The sequence below is a fragment of the Poecilia mexicana genome, unplaced genomic scaffold, assembly GCF_051168715.1.
Source record: "Poecilia mexicana isolate PSO_F unplaced genomic scaffold, ASM5116871v1 scaffold_23, whole genome shotgun sequence".
Taxonomy (NCBI): Eukaryota; Metazoa; Chordata; class Actinopteri; order Cyprinodontiformes; family Poeciliidae; genus Poecilia; species Poecilia mexicana.
Window position 1 is genome coordinate 20407736 of NW_028263392.1, and position 10574 is coordinate 20418309.

General features: G+C 40.7%; 1 protein-coding gene across 2 annotated transcripts; it reads right to left on the reverse strand.

Annotated features, from left to right (window-relative positions):
- Positions 1-2415: 2415 nt before the first annotated feature.
- uxt (ubiquitously-expressed, prefoldin-like chaperone) lies at positions 2416-8265 on the reverse strand. Of its 2 annotated transcripts, XM_014976141.2 has the most exons (6): positions 8007-8262; positions 6136-6217; positions 3997-4064; positions 3775-3882; positions 2937-3000; positions 2538-2809 (listed from the first exon to the last, which is right to left on the reverse strand). In XM_014976141.2, exons 1-6 carry the CDS (start codon positions 8099-8101, stop codon positions 2735-2737), a joined length of 492 nt encoding a protein of 163 aa, XP_014831627.1. In that variant the 5' UTR covers positions 8102-8262; the 3' UTR covers positions 2538-2734. The 2 variants fall into 2 exon arrangements, with proteins under 2 accessions (XP_087859137.1, XP_014831627.1); XM_088003011.1 differs by lacking the exon at positions 2937-3000 and having other exon boundaries at positions 2416-2809; positions 8007-8265.
- Between the last annotated feature and the right edge of the window lie 2309 nt (positions 8266-10574).

Below are 10574 nucleotides of genomic sequence, written 5' to 3' on the forward strand. Positions count from 1 at the left end.
AGCGCCTGATGGACAGAAAGCATCTCTACTCTGTGAATGCAGCTTCTGCTGCTGATTCCTGTCTGCAGAGCAAACGTCCACATTCAGAGCCTCTCTGGTCTGTAATCCGGCTGGAGGCTCTGCTGCAGCAGGTCCGACCCGGACAATCTGCTGCAGCAGGTCCGACCCAGAGGCTCTGCTGCAGCAGGTCCGACCCAGAGGCTCTGCTGCAGCAGGTCCGATCTGTCGCTCTGCTGCAGCAGGTCCGACCCAGAGGCTCTGCTGCAGCAGGTCCGATCTGTCGCTCTGCTGCAGCAGGTCCGACCCAGAGGCTCTGCTGCAGCAGGTCCGATCTGTCGCTCTGCTGCAGCAGGTCCGACCCAGAGGCTCTGCTGCAGCAGGTCCGATCTGTCGCTCTGCTGCAGCAGGTCCGACCCAGAGGCTCTGCTGCAGCAGGTCCGACCCAGAGGCTCTGCTGCAGCAGGTCCGACCCAGAGGCTCTGCTGCAGCAGGTCCGATCCGGATAGCTTTACTCTTTACTTCGGATTATTTTTATTTTAATGTATTATTTTTTATTTTTGTGAGGTGACCTTATGTGCCCTGAAAGCAGATTTTAAATAAAATATATACCTATTTTCCGGACTATAGAGCACACCTCACTATAAGCCGCACCAGGCTAAAAGCTGCTATTAAGGACGCAGCCCTGCGTCTCCAACCATGGATTCCTTCCCGCTGAGCTGACGAGCAGCGGCTCCATGTCCCTCCTGTCCTCCCAGATCTTTAGCCCTCAATTTAAAAGCTGCATCATATGAACGTTTTCGTGATGTTTCCATGATGAGGGATTGTGAGTTTGAAAACATTTCTCCGCCGTGCCTGCCTCTAGCATGTGCTTGTTCTAAATGAAAATAAGCACTTTCTTCCTTGATTTTCTATTTTGACTTCTAATGATTCACTTCCTGCTAAAGAGCCCCCTGGTGGTTGAAGAAGGTTGAAGAAAAATCCACAGAAAAGCCGCACCGGGCTATAAGCCGCATGGTTCAAAACAGAAAATATGTAGCGGCTTATAGTTGAAAAAAAAAACGGTACTTACAGCATAGACATGCTGTAAGCCTTTCTTACGGGGCCATCCTACTTTCTGCTACTATTTGAGGTTTTCAGGAGGTTTTTCCAGGTATGTCAATATCTCGTGGTGAAATATCTGAAGTTTTATATATTTTTCTGTGGAAAAGAAATGCACCACATTCCTTTCTTGGGTTCATTTCAAGCCACTTCCAGCACAATGAACTTTGACCCCAACGAGCAGACATTCACCCGACAGGACGATACAGACCTTTACTTTGAAGGAAAGTCCGTGTGTTTTGATATAGTTTCCGGTAGGAGCGTGACATTTGATGCAGGATTGTTTCTGCGGCAACAGGATGGAAACGTCATCAGGAGCCGCAAAGCAAAGCAGAGAAAAACCTCGGTGTTAAATTCACGGAGGAGAATTTAACCAGATTAATTTAATCTGATTTTATTTCCAGTTTATATTAATCTGGAAATAAAACTTCAAGATTCATTCTGCTTTTTACTTATGGTCAGAAGACCTACAATCCTGGAAAAATATAAACAAATATCAAAAACTCATGAATGAAAAGAATAAATAAATTAATGGTTAACAAATGTAACTAATCTGAATTTAAAAAAGCATCTTAAACACCAAACACCAACAGATATCTGAACAAAATATGTGAAGAATTAATAAAAGTATCAGAAAAAGGAAATATATCTGCATTTTAGTTCAGAAGAGAAGAGTTGGTCAGAATTCCTTTCCAGAAATAACATAAAAATCAAGAAGCATAACAATCCAGATGAAAGTGAACTTTGACCCCAAGGAGGCAGCTGAGATGGAAAAGGTCCAAACTATTTCAGTTCTGGTCCGACCCGGTTCAGTCCATTCTAATGTTAATTTAAAAGCTGCTGCTTTCTTCCTCTGCGGCTCATTCAGCAAGCCGTTACCATGGAAACAAGCTCCACGTTGCCAAGCATCTGTGAGAGCAGCTGAGAGTGAGACCCGACACACTGGACCGACCGGCACCGGGCCGGTTCCGAACCCAGCAGGCTGCGCTTTTACAGAATCAATAGAAATCCAGAACAAAGCTGTTAAATTTCCTACAATGTTTTATGAAAAAAAAAGAGTATTTACAGAAACATCAGATTTAAGAAAATGTGACAAAAACGAAAAGTTTTATTTATAAAGCATCAAAGAGCTAATAATTCAACATCTTCTCAATATTCACAGCATAAAGAACAAGAATTATAAAACATATTAAAGAGCCCAACCAGACCAGAACCGGACCAGCCTGTAGTCCCAGGATAGTACACAATAACACATAAAATAAATCAAGTAATAAAAATAAACATACAATAATCATTCAATAATAAATCGAACAAAAATATTCTCAAATTTTTTATTAAATTTACAATAAAAACCAGAATAAACAGCAAAAGGATGAGGACTTGTTCATGTTTGTTTCTTCAGCTTCAGTTCAGCTGCTTCTCCGTTCACCAGACAAAACCACTTTCTGACATTTTATTTTGAAAGGTCTCAGTGATGTGGAGGACTTCCTGTTTGAGCAGCAACAGGAAGATGTCATCAATGTTTCCGTTCACATCTGAGAAGAAGTTGGTTCCACTGTGTGTCCAGTTGGAGATAATTTGCCTCCGGATGAAGAGGCTCCTCGTCCTCCTCATCCTCTTCCTCCTAATCGTCCAATCAGAGCTGAGCAGCAGCAGCAGACTTCCTGCAGACGTCTGAGAGCTCCTCCAGCCCCTGCAGCTCCCGCAGACCCTGGACAGAAGAAGAGAGCAGCCAATCAGATCTGCCCAGAGACAAACTGGTTCTGCTGAGACTGGGACTGGGTCAGACTGTGATTAGAACCGGCACAGAACTGGTCCAGTTCTACAGATGAACTGACCTCCAGAACCATCCGGATATGGGCTTTTATTTTGGCGGCGTCCTTGGTGAGCTGCTCAGTGAAGCTGCAAGCAAACACAGTTAGCATGGCTAGCATCTCTCATTAGCATAGCTAACATAAATCATTGCATGGCTAGCCTTGCTCATTAGCATAGCTAGCATATATCATTAGCATGGCTAGCCTCTCTCATCTGGTCCACCAGTGGATCCTGTTAGCATCTAGCGAACCCAACTGAACCTGTAGAAATCTGACATTTAGATGTTGCTGAATATTCAGGAAAAATAAAACAAATTATTTATCACATCAATTTGCTTTAACTTGGGCTAATATAAGAAATCTCCAATATTTATGTTTGATGTGGAGAAAAACAGAAAAACATTCTAGATTAAACAGTTTGTCTCATTCTTCAGCTGATTTTTTTCTTCAATTTTTAAAATTAGTATCAAAATGTTCAAAAGAAAAAAAAAGTACTATTTTAAACAAAACAAAAAAGATGTTTTAAAAAACTTGATAAAGTGCTAAAATTTAAGTATATAAAAAATTAAAATTGAATTTTTTACATTTTATAGTTTTAATCAATATTTTAGTATTTGATAGTAAAAATATTTTTAAAATCTGGAAATATAAAAATATCTTGCTAAAGCATAAAAATCACAGGGAAATTTTTCCATTTCTAAAATAAAATTTACATCTGCAGAAATTATATTTTGAACTTTTCAAACTTGAATAATTTGAGACAAAGTAAAAACAGAAATCAATAAAATATTAAAATTAGTTTCAGGAAGTAAAATTTCCAAAATATCTTCTATTGCTGTCGCCATGGCGACGGCAAGCATACAGCGTCAGCTGATTGGTCTTCTTGTCGATGAAGCGCAGCGCCTCCTGGTGGCTCATCTCCACGAAGAACCCGAACCCGACCAACACCAGAATCCTGGAGGGGTCGTTCCTGAGGAGAGGAGACGAGCCAGTCAGAACCGGAGCCCGAACCGGAACCAGAGTCTGGATCATAAACACCAGGCGCCGTCCGGGTCACATGGCCACAGGAAGGGGCGGGGCTTACACTCGGGCCTGAACGAAGAAGCTGCAGCCCAGATCCACGTCTGCCTTCAGCTGCTGAGGCCCCGCCTCCTGCAGGAACACACCGTGACGTCACAGTGACGTCACAGATGGCTAGGGTTAGGGTTACCCTAACCCTAGCCATCTGTGACGTCAGACAATGGCCGCCATAACTCAAACCTGGGTATCTTTACTTCCGGTGTGATTTTGTCTTGGAAACCAAGCTGAAAAATTCCCGCATTCTCATAATCTTAAGGATATAATAAAAGGTAAGTTTAATAATAACAGCATTTAAGTGTTAGATAGCTGTTATTAATCATTGTAAATTCACCATTCTCTAACTGTGTATAAAATAAACAGCCTCCGATCGGAGAGTAAACCAGCTAGCAGCAGCTTTAGCCACATTTAGGAAAAAATATACTCTCTGTCAGCGCTGTAACGTTTAGAGGTTCATTTTCTGTATTAATGGAAAATAAAGGACATAAAAATAACTTTAATCTGATTACTGGATTTGAAATACGAGCTCGTTAGATTATTCGTTACCGGAAAAAGTGGTCCGATTAGAGGAAGGCATTACAAAGCAGCGGTGGCACCGGACATCTCTGCTTATAACAAACAAACCCCTATTTTATGGGATGAGTGGCAACTCCAGTCTATAATTTAAGAATCTGATCAAGATTAGAGCCTAAAACGTCATAGTTCAAAACCAGTAAAACGTTCTGGTTAAGGAACAGTTATGTCACGTAGTTAGCTAGCTAACAAAATTCACTAATGCTAAGCTAACGGTTACGCAAAACAAAAATACCTACCTTCATAGTCAAACAGGTTTTGTTCGGTGAAGAATTTCTAGCCTTTGTCTAATTTAGATTTTGTTGTCAGAGAAAATTGATTTGCAAATCGTGATCTATCTTCAAATCTTATTTTAGGCAAATGTTTTAGAGACTGTAAACTCCATGCTCCGGTGTTCTGTCTGATCAACATATGCTGTCAGATATATATATATATATATATATATATATATATATATATATATATATATATATATATATATATATATATGTATATATATAAATATCTAAATCTCTATTTCTATATATATGTCTCTATATAGATATACATAGATATATATGTGTCCATTTTACATATATGAAATAGACAACTTTATCGTTACTTACTATGTACACCGGAACTAAGGATACACAGCTTCGAGCCAAAACGGAGGTTGTGTGACGTCATGTGAAAAGTGTCTATATGAAAGTGAGGAATGTCTGAGTTTTACATATTAAATGTATTTCATATAAACATGGAGAAAACTTACAAATAAAATGTAGAAGAAATTAAAATCAAAATGAAAGGTGGCCAAGGTATAAATGTGAATTAAATGTCTAAAAACAGAAAAGATTTGAGAAAAATCCTTTGAAGTAAAATAATAAAAAAATCATCCACTTTCTAACTCCCTTGTCCCTTAGTGGGGTCAGGAGGAGCTGCTGCCTCTCCAGCTAACGTTCCGGGTGGGAGGCGGGGTCACCTGGACAGGTCACCAGTCTGTCGCAGGGCAACACAGAGACACACAGGACAAACGACCACACTCACACCTAGGGACAATTTAGAGAAACCAATTAACCTGTGGGAGGAAGCTGGAGTACCTGGAGAAAACCCACCATGCACAGGGAGAACATGGAGACTCCCTGGGCCGGAAATCGAACCCCGGACCTTCTTGCTGCAAAGCAACAGCTCTACCACTGTGTAGCCCCTTAATAGATAAAGTATTTAAATTCCTTAAATTGATATATTAAATGAAAAAATTGTAAAAATCAGGAATATTTCTTTATCCGATCTGAAAATCAGTTCCGGGTATTTATTTGATCAGCTCTTCAGACAGAAGATCAATAATCCTGAGAAACGACAATCAAGAGCTGATTGGTTGTTCTTCATGTTTATTCAAAAGAAAAAAATAAAACTAAGAGGCAGCTTCTGATTTCAGGTTATACTTTTATCTACTGGGATTATAATCCAACTCCTGAAAGCTGTTGAGGCCACAGCGCCCCCTGCTGGAGAACACGTGAGGAGCCGTTTATATCAGGGAGAAAGGAAAGTGGTGGCAGAGTGAGACCTCTGTCCTGATGGAGGATCGTGCAGCTACCTCCAGACTCTGGATGGCGTTCTTCAGCTGCAGGTAGTGAGACATCTTCTCATAGAGACGATCCCTCTGCTCCACCACCGCCCTGCAAACACAACACCAGAACCGGGCCAGAACCCGTGATGGCATAGTTACTTTGAAAAAGTAACTTTAATGGGATTACTGATTACTCATTGAAAAAGTAACTTAGTTATATTAAAAGTAACTTTTTTAGTTACTTTCAGCAGCTGCTGACAACAAGAACAACAACAACAAGAAAAACAACAACAAGAAAAACAACAACAAGAACAACAACAACAACAACAACGCTCCACCACCTGTGAAAATTACATTGATCTTTGCCAAAACTTAACTATAAATTATTTTATAATGGTAACATCAACAATATGTCTCCACTTATAAGGTTTAATGGCTACAACAGTACAAAAAAAATCCTTTGGTAATTTTTGAGTGTTTTTGTGTTCCACTGTTATCTGGAAAACTATAAATAGGACTTTAGAGCCCCTGCCCCCCCCGGCCCTCAGCCGCCCCTGCCCTCCCCGTTAGATTACTCTTTACTGAAAAAAGTGGTCCGCGTTACTGACGTTACTGGTCAGAACCCATCAGAACCGGGTCAGAACCTCTGATCTCTGTGTCCGGTAGAACCGGGATTTCCTCCATCTTGACTTGCAGACATGGTTCTGGAGGACGGGAACAGTTTTCACCCAAGTCCAGAAATTGATTAGAAATGGAGAAAGAGTTCTGATGGTCCGGGTAGAGGGACACGGCCCAGTTACGGACCAAACCTTCTGCTCCTCCTGGCAGCATGAAGCTCTGAGATGACAGGAGAACATCTGCACCTTCATGGTGGGGCTGCATGACGTCCGGTTCAGGACTGAGAACTTGGACCGAACCGGACCGAACCTTCGGAGCTCCTCGGTCTCACACCGCAGTCGGGTTAGTTTCTAGTCGGATTTTCACGCTCCGTGGAGTCAGAGGCGTCTATCTCCTGGTTGATCCGACTTATGAGCTCTAATTTCGGCCAGCCCTTCTCCCCGCTCCCTCAGGAGGTTCAGTTAGGGACCGTCTACAAATTTCCGAACCAAACATTGAGAAGCAGATGTAAATAGAGGTGCTGGTCGAAAATATCATGAAAATGTTGATTTAAATGAGTGTTTCCCAACCATGGTCCTCAAGACACACTGACCTACAGGGTTTTGCTGAACCAGGGGAGCATCTAAAACATGCAGGTCTTGAAGACCATGGTTGGGAAACACTGATTTAAATCAGTGTTTAAATCAAAAAGTTACATTTGTATATCATAATCATTCATTACACACAGACTGATATATTTCAATGTTTATTTTCTTTTTTAGTTATAACTCATAACTATGAAAACTACAAATTCACTATGTCACAAAATTAGAATATTGTGGAAAGGTTCAGTATTGAAAACCCCTGGTACTTCCACTGACAAGGAACAAAAAGGTTGAAAATAGAATAAAAATGATGTGCCAGTTGGTCACAAAGCAAGAAATCTATTTGCATCTGCTTCTCAGTGTTTGGTTCGGAAATTTGTAGAACCTAATTGAACCTCCGAGCTCCTGGCAGGGAGCGGGAGAGAAGGGCTGTCCGAAATTAGCGCTCATAAGTCGGATCAACCTGGAGACAGACGCCGCTTGCTCCGCGGACTGCGGTTCTTTCTGGTTCCGATCCACGTCTGCTAGGTAGAACCTACAGAACCTTCAGTTTATCCGATTCTGCTCAGAAACTCAGCTTCTTCTTTAAATCAGTTCAACCTAACTTCCGATTTGTTCGGTCCGGTCTGGTTCGGTTCGGATTCGGAATGAATCAAACGTGTTTCTGTCTAGTTAGTAACATCGGGTCAGGCTTACCGCAGGTCTCTCCTCAGCACGTCGTTGATGAAAGCTTCATACTGCAGAACCTTCTGGTCCAGACAGCCGGCAGAACCAGCAGGACGAGCCATCATGTTCCGGTTCCGGTTCCAGTTTTGGAACGCCAGAACCGATCCAGATGAGATTTTCTTATCCCAAAGAGGACTTCTAGAACCCGAACCCTCCTGTTAGCATAGCTAGCATGCTGCTAACACAACACCGGAAGCTGCTCTTGTTCTTTTCTCTCCCTGGTGGCTGGTGGATTAGCGCCCCACACCGCCCCCTGCTGGTGGATCAGGACAAGAACAACGAGAAGCTAATTAGAATAGAATAGAATAGAATAGAATAGAATAGAATAACAAACATTGAGAACTAATCATTTTAGCTGTCTCTCTAGACTTTAACAGCAACACCCTGAATGTCTGTAATTATTCTTTACTATTTGTTTTTATTATTATATTTTAATATTTGTCATTGAGTTTATAACAAATAACATGAACATATGTATGTTCATGTTATTTGTTTGAAATAAAGTTATTACAAAAAAACTAATCATTTTAGCTGACTTGGACGGTTGGCAGAGAGGAGGAAAGGCGGAGAGACAGGTTTCTGCTCTGTGAGCTGAATATTGCAGTTTCTGCTGTGATTCTTCTGTTCACCGTTAGAGAAAATTCATCAGAGATCGTCTGACTGTTTGCTACTGGAGAAATATTCAACATCATCCATTTGTAGAAAAAAAAAAAAGATCGACCATCAAGCTAAGAAAACCGGGATCATAGAGCCTTAGTGGTTGGGAACCGTTAACTGCTAACGGTCTCACCTCACTGCGAGGAAAAAGACAACTAAAGGACAATCACGATAAGTTTTTTCTGAGCTCAAATAGCAACAAATAGCAACAACAGACTGCAAGATTGTGGTTTAAGCGCAGTGCTAGATGTTTATTCCGTAACTGTTGCTATAATTACTAGCGACGGGCGGCGGGGGGAATCGAGGTCTTGTGGGAAATTCTGCCCCCTGTGTCGGGAGCGCGCATTGCAGCCAGAGAGGTGGATCCGGCGGATCTGACCATTTTCACGGCGCTTCTGATCGATTTCTCGGTAAAAACTACTCATATAATCATGTCAATGTTGTAACTTTCAGTTTAATCGGCAGCTATCGAAATAAAAATACATACATAAATAAACGAGGTCCTGTGTGAAGGTCTTTTTACGCTGTTTTGTGTTATTTTAAACACGAAGAGAATCGATCTTTTTTCAGTCAACAAACACAGGTTCCCAACACTTAGAGTGCATTTATAATTTTTCATTTCTGATAAAGGAGGAGGGAAGCTGGCCGATAGCAGGGCACCAAAATAAAGACTTCCTGAAAAGATCAGAGAGTAAACTTTTTGGTCAGTCCCGTTCTAATGGAAAATATGACAGATTACTGGACTAAGGAAATGTCTAGTATGCTATCACACATAATAATTTTTGAGAATCTGGAAACAGTTGCTTTTTATTTCCCAAAGTTATGGGGGGAGAAGAGGAGAGAATGGATATTTCACCAGCCTGATAAAATCTGTTCCCCCTCTATAAAATGGAAACAAATTAATTTACCTGCAAGTCTTTTACTGTGTTCATTCCCCTTATAATCAACAAGAAATCCTGTGATTTTCATAACATTTGCTCTTTATTTGCCAAAGTTAAGATGGGGGAACAAAATATTTTAGCTCTTTCAGCCACCTGAAATAATATGTTCCCCCTCTATAAAATGGACATGTACAGTGAATTAATTTCTTTGTTAAAATGTGAATCATTAAATGAAGCTGTTTATTTCAGTTTGCAGAAAAAACTCCTAGCAAAAGAGGTTGTGGATTTTCCTGTTTCCACTGCGGCGTCTACAGCATGAGGTTTACATTGCTGTGAGACTTATTCTTAACAGTGGTGATTATAACATTAATATTCTTATTTTGAGTGTTAATGAACATTTTTATCATGACTATAATTTGTATGTTTTGGTAAAAAAATATGTACTTAGCCAAAACATAATACATCAACATGTGAAAACAGTTATTTAACAAAATTGTTTGTGTATAACTTCCTGTAGTTATTAAAAGTGGTTGAGGGTCAAGAAAACCCCCAACATCCTGTATATGTACATTATTAGAAAAAATTAAAAATGCGACACTTCAAATCTGAACTAGATTATTCTCCTCTTCGAGAAGACTCTTTATTACCATGAAAACGGTCAGATCCGCCGGATCCACCTCTCTGGCTGCAATGCGCGCTCCCGACACAGGGGGCAGAATTTCCCACAAGAGCGGATCCGACCATTTTCACGGCGCTTCTGATCGATTTCTCGGTAAAAACAACTCATATTGTCATGACAAGGTTGTAACATTCATTTTAATCGGCAGCTGTTGTTGTACAAAGAAGCAATAACAAAATTGTAAAATAAATAAATAAACGAGGTCGTGTGGAGGTCTTCTTACGCTGTTTTGTGTTATTTAATCGCCAAGAGAATCTGTCTTTTTCCAACTTTTGTCACTTAAGCCTGACAAATAAAAGTCAGTCACAAAACAGTTTTCCA

Bases quoted from the DNA above. Each gene is read 5' to 3' on its own strand.
- uxt (XM_088003011.1), bottom strand. From the start codon at position 8,101: ATGATGGCTCGTCCTGCTGGTTCTGCCGGCTGTCTGGACCAGAAGGTT. The intron at 6,218-8,006 runs GTAAGCCTGACC...TTGTGTTTGCAG, and splicing joins GTGCTGAGGAGAGACCTGCG to GGCGGTGGTGGAGCAGAGGG. The intron at 4,065-6,135 runs GTAGCTGCACGA...GTGTTCCTGCAG, and splicing joins ACGCCATCCAGAGTCTGGAG to GAGGCGGGGCCTCAGCAGCT.